Here is an 8,911-nt window from a genome sequence, read left to right as displayed (position 1 = left end):
ACTGCGATCTCTGTATTGGTGTCCCTGGTAATTGTAAGGTTGGAAGGGCAGGTTCACTCAGAGGTGCCTCGGAAGAAATGCCTGGCAACCAACTTCTCAGAAAACCAGCCATGGAAAACCCAGTGGATTCTTCTACTCGGACTCACATAGAGTCACTAGGAGGCAGGATGGTTTGTGGTTTTTATATTAATAAAACTGCTGGAGAAGACACACAGTATTATGTAGAAAAGAGTTTCATATACAAATAGATCCTTTATATAAACCTTTAAAAATATAAAACGCTATTACAATTTTGTAAAAATAGTATCTGCATTCTATAGACTTGTATGTTTTTTTCTATTACACCACGGGATGTTCAGTTGCTGATCCTGATGGGGCCCTCGTCACGCTAACTACAGTAACCGGAGCGTCTTTCAAGCCTTCGGCGCCTGTGGTTCGAGCCCTCCGCTCCCGTGCTGGAGGGCAGGGACACCAGCAGGCCTCTCTCCCAAATCCTGGGCTCAAACCGCGTCCAACCGTTAGCCCCACGAGGGCCAGGACTCAGTCCCGGGACATGGACCGGTTCCTGCAGCCTCGGTGCTGACGTCACTGGTCCAGTTCACTCTCATTCTGCAGCGTCTTCATGGCAAGGCCCCAGAGGGTCATGCTGGAGAAAAACTGCCCCTCGGAGCTCCTGTAGGCAGTGGACGGGGCCCGGGCGCCCAGCGCGTCACTGCAGTGACTGTCCAGGGCGGCCAGGGATGAGCGGATAATGGACATGCTGTCGGCCGGCAAAGGTTCAGCCTCGGCCTCCACATCCGCGTAAGTGTACGCTGGCTGCATCGGGTGCTTGGCAAGTTTGCCAGGGTCCCCACTCAGCTTCTCGTGGTCACGGACGCCCTGGGACGGAAGGGCGTGGGCACGCAGCTTACAGCAGGCTCCCGCACAACGGCTATCCAATTCAGTCTCGGGCTCTTCCGTGGAGTGGGCCGGGAGCGTATCCCCCACCGGCACCCCGTTGACCGTGGCATCCGGGGTTGGTGAGTGGGACCTCTGCGGCGGGTCCAGGTCGGGGGTCTCCGGCGTGCCCGGGCGGTCAGCGTCGGCCTTCCCATGCATCTTCCGGTGCCGCCGCAGCACCGCCGAGCGCGTGAAGCATTTGTTACAGATCTCGCACGTGTACGGCTTCTCCCCCGTGTGCGTGCGCACGTGCCTGCGGAGGTCTCCCGAGCCCCCGAAACATTTCCCTGGGAAGAGGAAACAGCACTGTGAGACGCCATCCTACTCCCATCTTTTGGCTCCGGCGGCCAGCATGAGACGACGTTTCTGTTCTTCCAGGAGGGGTTACCCCAGGGGCAGACCCCCGCCCCCCACTCCCCAGGTGCACGGACACCACGGGGCACTTGTTCTCGTGGGCTCATGGAAGGGACCCCCGTTTGTCTCATCCCATTTCCAGAGACTCAGCAGCCCCGTCTCTAATTTGGAAGCTGCTTTCCTAAAGGTATTTAAATATCGGCCTTTAACACATTTGACTGCCATGGATTGAAGTGTGTTCCCCCAAGTACCTGTCAGTGTGCTCTACGTCATCATCCCCGCGATGTGATGTCATGTGATAAACCCATACAAGGATAGAGTGGCATGTCGTTGCTAAGTGCTGTCCAGCCACCCTGTATAGGATTTCTGAGCAGCAGCTGGTGGGTTTGAACTGCTGACCTTCAAGTCAGTAGCCCAGCGCTTATTCTCTAGTGCCACACCAGGTGGGATACATTATCTTTTATCCCATCAAGTCCCTGATTCCATGTCAGGCAGACTCTCAGGGGTGTGGCCTGCAACAGCTTTCATCTTACAGGAGGTAAGAGGAGAAGGGGGCCTAGATCACCAAGAAAGAAGAGCCAGGAGGGGGATTCGGTATTTGGACCCGGGGTCCCTGCCCTGTGAAACTCCCAGAGCTGGGGAAGACTGACGCCAAGACACACGGACATCTCCAAAGACTGCTGGGCCTGAGATGCTGACAGGAGACAAGGCCTTCCTCCTACACTGTGAGAAAATACATTTCTGTGTGAAAGCCACCCACTTGTGAGATTTCCGGGCTAGCAGCAGTAGATAACTAAGACCCATCTCTGGGTGGTTTCTTTTCTGTGTACACAGCACAAGCCAGTCAGTAAGGGCCGGATGTACACAGGGGACTGTGTGTTTACAACAGAGGACCACAAACTAAGTATACAACACAGTTTAAAGGGGTAGGTGTTTAGGACTTCTCGTTACCTGCTACAAAAACCAGTGGCCTAAAAAGCTAAAGAGGATATAGAGAAACTCTGTTAACTGATGGTATGTGGAGGGGATTATAATCAATGTAATGAAACAAGGTATATGAATGTTTGAATGTGAAACCCATGATGTGCCCTGAAAACTTTCACTCAATCCACAATAAAAACCTTAAAAAAAAAAAGAGATCCACAGTCCTACACAAGAGATAAAATGTTCATTTTCCTGTTTATTTGTTTCTGACTCACATAAAACCCAGTTACTAATGACCACTGTGTGAATGAAAAAGAAGATGAGTAAAGATGTTCGGCAAATGGAAGAAAAACCCAAATAAAATTGTATCAAGATTTACTCACAAAAAAAAACAAAACAAAAAAAAACCAGTGGCCTTGGTTCTGACTTGGACTCTAGGTGACCCTGTGCGTCAGAGAACTGTGCTCTACAAGGATTTCATTGACTGACTTTGGAAGTCCACCACCAAGCCTTTTTCCCCAAGGTTCCTCTGGGTGGATCTGAACCACAAACCTTTCTGTTCAGTAGCTGAGTGTGTTAGCTGTTTTTACCCTGGAGGGGCCCTGCTTACCCATGTCATTCATTCACACACACTCCCAGCTAGCCAGCCCTCAGAAGCAACAAGTGGGCTTACAGCAGAGGAGGTCCTAGTCTCCAAGTCGTTGCACCTGCTTTTTGCCCACACAGTCTAGTTTCCTTGGGTATCATAGGAAAGCATTTTCACGCCCTGCTGCGTGGTCTTTAGAGTGGTCACTTTCTCCACCATTTGCAACTTGATGGATCAGTGGCTTCCACCCCCTCCTCTAGGGGACACCTGGCCACTTCCACCGCTGGCTCCTGTGAGCAGCTCAGTGAGCCTTCCTGGGCACAGATCCCCCCGCCTCTTGGTTGTTTCCTTCCGGGGGAAGGCAGATGTACCTCCACCTCGTAACCCCTTCACCAGTTCTGACCTCGGCCCTCCCGGTCACAGCTCTCTACTGGACTGTTGGGGTCCATGGGTCAAGGAAATGGCTCCATAAAACACACACCTGTTCACTGACTGAATCATGGTCCCCCACCCCAAATACAACTCAGCTAGGCCATGATGCCCAGTATGGTGTGGCTGTCTTCATTTGGGGATGTAAATTCTAGCTTGTTGTTCCGGGAGAGATGGTTCACTATGTCAATGGGGCAAGGTTAGGCCAAATCCTGGGGTGGTGGTGTGGGATAAAGAGCCGCACCGCAAGGTCGGGCTGAACCACAAGGTCAGCGGTTCAAACCCATTAGCCACTCCTTGGAAAACCTATATACGGTTGCTATGAGTTGGGACCAACTTGACAACAATTAACAACGTGACATTGTAGGGTAACCCTATACAGGGCCACTATGAGTCAGTACCGACTTGTCGGCACTTAGTAACACCAACAATGAGGATTAGGCTAGGTCTGTAAGGCTAATGTGGCAGAATTAGGGTGGGGCGTACCCTTTCCTGCCTTACAAGAGATCAAGGCAGCAAGAAGCAAGTCAACAGTGAGAGAATTCGGCACCACCAAAACAGAGGAGCAGGATATAGGGTGCGCCTTTAGACCCAGGGGAGCCTCCCCCAGAGCTGACAGAGAGAGGAGGCCTTCCCATAGCAGGTGGAATTGCACTTCTAATCACCTGCAGTGTGACAGAGTAAGTACCTGCTTGTTAAAATCACACACTGGTGGGGCTTTTGTTAGAGCAGCACCAGAGTCCTGGGGTGGCGCTGGGGATTAGCACTGGACTACAAGGTCGATTGGAACCAGAAGGTGGTGGTGGTTCAAATGCACCAGCTGCTCCTTGGAATCCTTATACAGGGTCACTATGAATCAGGACGACTCAAGGGCACTTAACAACAAACAAGTGAGAATGAAGACGGGAAGTAACAGGTTACAATTCAGGATCAGGACCAACTCAGGATACAAGTCTCTCATGAGGACAGTGTCTTCTTGGCTGCGATGGGGCCTCATTCCTGGCTGGGCCCTCGGGCTGGGTCCTGGACAAGCATCACACAGCTCTTGTGCTCTGCTGGTGAGGTGTCCACTCAGCCAGCAAGCCTCCGGCTGGGAGCTCTCAGCTCTCTTGCTCCACAGGTTGGCAGGCCTACTATAGCTGTCTGGCTCTCTGGGCCAGAAAGCCCACTGTGCCATCTGGGAACATCCATGGGGCTGCCTGTGTTTTCACCCAGGAGGTGTATACAGTGTAAGCAGGGAGACAGCCCCGAAGTCCACCCTGAGAGCCAGATAAGGACAAGCCACTCTGAAACCTGCCCTCCTTCCAGGTGGCCCAAGTTTGGTCTCTGCTGGTGATGGCGAAAATCTCCTCATTCCTCCACCCATGACTGAAGGGGCTTGTCCCGTACTTACCATGTGTGCAGGCTCACCTGCGCACCCCCCAGTTCACTGGGCTCTGACACGCGGGGGGGTTAACAGGTGACTCAGCCGGAGTCTCCACCCCTTCACCTGTGGGGTCCCGTACCCGACCCACAGCCGGAGTCTCCACTCCTTCACCCGTGTGGTCCCGTAGCCCACCCACAGCCAGAGTCTCCACCTCTTCACCTGTGGGGTCCCGTACCCGACCCACAGCCAGAGTCTCCACCCCTTCACCCATGTGGTCCCGTACCCCACCCACAGCCGGAGTTTCCACTCCTTCATCCGTGTGGTCCCGTACCCGACCCACAGCCGGAGTCTTCACCCCTTCACCTGTGGGGTCCCGTACCCCACCCACAGGGCTGCTGACTTATCTGCGCTGGAATGAAACCCCCACCTCCCAGGGATGGTCCAATAAGCCCCAATTCTGGACCCCAGTCTGGGTTCCTCCTCCCCCGTGAGGACTCAACAGCTGCCACCCCCTCCCCAGCCCCGGCCTCATCCCGGCCGCACCTTGCCAGCAGGGCCTGCGCCTCAGCCACCTGGGTCCTGAGTGTCCAGGCAGTGACCGTATGAGTGGGGAAAGGCGGGCACGTAGAGCACTAAGGAACTGTTTCTGGCTCCGCCCACTGGACATGGGCGGTCCCCAGAGCACTCACCGCAGGCTGAGCAGCTGTATGGCCGCTCCCCTGTGTGCCAAATCCGGTGTTTCACCAGCTTCCTCTGCATGTTGAAGGACTTCCCACACTCGTCGCAGGTGAAGACTTTGTCGGCCGTGTGTGTCTTCTTGTGCTCCTTCAGATTACTGAAGTTACTAAACCCTGGGGAGACCAGCACAGGTGCGAAGGTGAGGGGCGGGCCAAGGACATGCTACTCCATCCTCTTTCAAGAAGCCAGAGGCTGAACCATACCTCGGCCGCAGGTATCACACAGGTGGGGCTTTTCTACCGAGTGGATGATGATGTGACGCTGCACGTCCCCGGAGGCCGCAAACCTGTGAAGCAATTTGAAAACTCAATGAGGAACCTGTGGGCATTGTTAGCGTGCAATGTCACCATGCAACGACAGCGCAAGCGGCGGGCTTTCGCTGCAGGCGAGTGCTCAAAGGATTGGTAGGCATTCTCGTTTTGCGGGGAAAACAGCAAAGGCGGCAAGGGTTTTTAAGGAGAGTTTTCCCAGTTGGCTTCACTAATCTTTCTCCTCCGTCTTACAGCATCACATCTGTCCATTTCGTCTGAAGAAAGGAGGGCACACCGAATCCTGCTGTGTGCCAATTCAGAGTGAGGCTGACAGTCGGCACCTAGACAATGAGAGTGACCACGAAGGTCTGGCAGGGTCCTGGTAGATGCAGTCCAGGCCTGCTCCCCTCAAGGGGATGTTCAAGTGGCGCTGCTGACTCATTTCTGGGCCCAATAAAGAACATGCTGAGATGAAAAAGGTGTGTCAGAAGGAAGTGCAGCTGGCATTCCCCAAATGGCAGGTTACTTAATTTTTAATGGTTTCTAACAAGGAGTTATACACAGGGTTCCAAGGAAACCATCTGCCTTGTTAGGAGCTAATCAGCTAATTACCATCCAACCGTAGGAGAGCAGTGGTGGTGTGTCATGGCAGATAAGGGGTGTGTGTTTCAGCCTCTGATGTCAAACAGTTACTATAGGACAGTGTGCTTGTGTGGGCCAGGGGAAGTGGGTTTACCCACTTTTCATTGGTTTTTACCTAGCTTTCATCTCATCTCAAGCTAACTTCTGTTGTTGTGAAGTGCAGCTGAGTCGATTCGGACTCACAGCGACTCTACACAGGGTTTCCAAGGAGCAGTTGGTGGGTTTGAACTGCCAACTTTGTGGTTCGCAGTCCAGGGCTTACCCTACAGTGAGCGCCACACCAGGTCCTCCTATTCCACGAGAGAGGTTTGGCCTGGTACATGGAGTGTTAGGAGGTGTCCCGAGGAACGGGCTGTGTGTGGGACCACTCATGTCACAGGAAGCAGACAGGATGCCAGGAAGGCTTCTGAGGAGGCTTCTGTTCTCCCCCGTATCCCCGCAGACGAGTGCTGCCCTCCACTGAAGCCACCATGGGCACTTGTTCAGGGAGCACTTTTAAGAGTGAGTCAGCAGAGGAAACCAAGTCCAGACGGAGCCAGCCTTGGCAAAGGGCTACCGCAAGCGGCACCTCATCGATCCCTGGGGCGATCATCCTGGTAACAGGCATTTCCATAACGAAGGCACATTCTCAGAGAAAGTCACCGAGCTCCACTCGAAATCCCCCTTTCCTTCCTCAGACTCCTGCCCTCAATTGGTTGGCCTGCGTCCCTGAGGGTAGCGCTAAGCCCACACCCAGCGTGTCTGCAGGCTTCCCCTCGCACTGACCTCTTTCCACAGATCTCGCAGATGTACGGCTTCTCCCCAGAGTGTCGGCGCAAGTGAGTCTGCAAGTTGCCGGCCTGCAAAGACAAGGAGACAAGATGCACCCATAATGAAAGGGTATTTTTTATTTTTCAAAAAAAAAAGGTTTTACAGATTTAAAAGGAAAACTAACAGCTCTCTTTGGTTCCAGTCCAACTTGCAGATGAAGACCAACCCACTGCTACCACTGGGTCGGTTCCAACTCAGAGGGACCCTCTATAGGGTTCCCGAGGCTGTAAATCTTTACGGGAGCAGACCGCTTCATCTTTCTCCCAAGGAGCGGCTGGTGGGTTTGAACCACCAACCTTGCGGTTAGTAGCCCAGCACCCAACCCACGCTGCCACCAGGGATCCTTCAATGAAGACCAACTTCTGAGGCGCTAACTTCTAATGTGGAGATTGCAGGCAGACGCCACGGCAGCCTGCGAGCAGGTCGTAAAGGGTCCCCTGAAACCGAAAGGAGTTGCAGAGCTCGGAGTGACCAAGTGGAAGAAGAAACCGAAGGACAAAGACAAGGTGGAACTTCTGGAAGTGATGGGAATGAACAAGAAGAATGAGGAGGAGAAGCAGCGTGGCCTGGACAACAGGCCCAGGTGACTTTCAATAAGATGCAGAAGTGGCAAATGGAGGAACCACAAGAAAGTGTCCAAAACCCACAAGCAGAGAGTGGAGGACTTCGAAAGGCACCTGGACACACTCAGGGAGCATTACGACACCCCTGAAGTCTGCTGGACCAAGTAGCCTCCACCCTATGGACATGGCAGGGCCTCGAGGAGAAGTGAAACACAAAGGTAAGCTCATGTCTGGTGCCTTTGGCAATTCCCAGAAACAGTCTTTCACCCACGCCTGTGCGTTTCCTGCTGTAACAGTGCTTTTTGAAACTGTCACTCCATTCTGGAACCTGATGACAGTAAGCTAACTGTCCTTACACACACACAAATGAGTAGTGTTCTGTTACGTATAGTTGATAAAAGAGCATGAAATCAGACTAAATAAACTGTCTACGGGGTCACTATGAGTTGGAACTGACTTGACTGCACTGAGACGACTATACACATGGACCTCACTGGATAGAATACATAGAAATCAAATTGACTACATCTGCGGAAAGAGATGATGGAAAAAGCTCCATATCATCAGTGAAAACAAGACCAGGGGCAGACTGTGGAACAGAACATCAATTGTTCAAATACAAATTCAAACTAAAGCTGAAGAAAATGAAAACAAGTCCAAGAGAGCCAAAAAATGACTTTGAATATACCCCATGTGAATTTAGAGATCTGAAGAACAGATTTGATACATTAAACACTAATGGTCAAAGACCAATAGAGTTGTAGGATGACATCAAGAGCATCATACATGAAGAAAGCAAAATGTCATTAAGACAAGAAAGAAGGAAAAGGTCAAAATGGATGAAGAGACACTGAAACTTGCTCTCCAGCGTAGAGATGCTAACGCAAATGGAAGATATGAGGAGGTCAGCTCGAGAAGATAAAGCCAAATATTACAACAAAATGTGCAAAGATCTGGAATCACAAAACCAAAAGGGAAGAACACGCTCAGCATTTCTCAAGCTGAGGGAACTGAAGACAAAATTCAAGCCTTGACTTTCATTATTGAAAGATTCTCTGGGCAAATTATTGAATGATGCAGAAATCATCAAGAAAAGATGGAAGGAATACACAGAGTCACTGTACCAAAAGGACATGGTTAATGTTCAACCGTTTCAAGAGGTAGCATATGATCAAGAGCCAATGATACTTAAGGAGGAAGTCCAAGGTGCATTGAAGGAATTGGCAAAGAAAAAGGCACCAGGAATTGATGGAATAAAAACTGAAATCTTTCAAGAAAGTGAGGTGGCACAGGAGGCACTCACTCATCT

At 51.7% G+C, this 8,911-nt stretch overlaps 1 protein-coding gene across 1 annotated transcript in view; it reads right to left on the bottom strand.

The window, feature by feature from the left end:
- Positions 1 to 585: 585 nt before the first annotated feature.
- Positions 586 to 8,911, bottom strand: part of ZBTB49 (zinc finger and BTB domain containing 49) — a 19,210-nt gene continuing 10,884 nt past the window's right edge. Inside the window, exons 4-7 of the mRNA XM_006877280.1 lie at positions 6,995 to 7,068; positions 5,540 to 5,622; positions 5,288 to 5,449; positions 586 to 1,226 (exon numbers count right to left, since the gene is read on the bottom strand). Coding sequence (XP_006877342.1) covers positions 586 to 1,226; positions 5,288 to 5,449; positions 5,540 to 5,622; positions 6,995 to 7,068 — 960 coding nt within the window. The remainder of the gene's footprint in view (positions 1,227 to 5,287; positions 5,450 to 5,539; positions 5,623 to 6,994; positions 7,069 to 8,911) is intronic.

This window comes from Chrysochloris asiatica, unplaced genomic scaffold, assembly GCF_000296735.1.
Source record: "Chrysochloris asiatica unplaced genomic scaffold, ChrAsi1.0 scaffold00454, whole genome shotgun sequence".
Classification (NCBI taxonomy): domain Eukaryota; kingdom Metazoa; phylum Chordata; class Mammalia; order Afrosoricida; family Chrysochloridae; genus Chrysochloris; species Chrysochloris asiatica.
The sequence above is the reverse complement of the archived record's forward strand: the minus strand, read 5'-3'. Positions and strand labels throughout refer to the sequence as shown.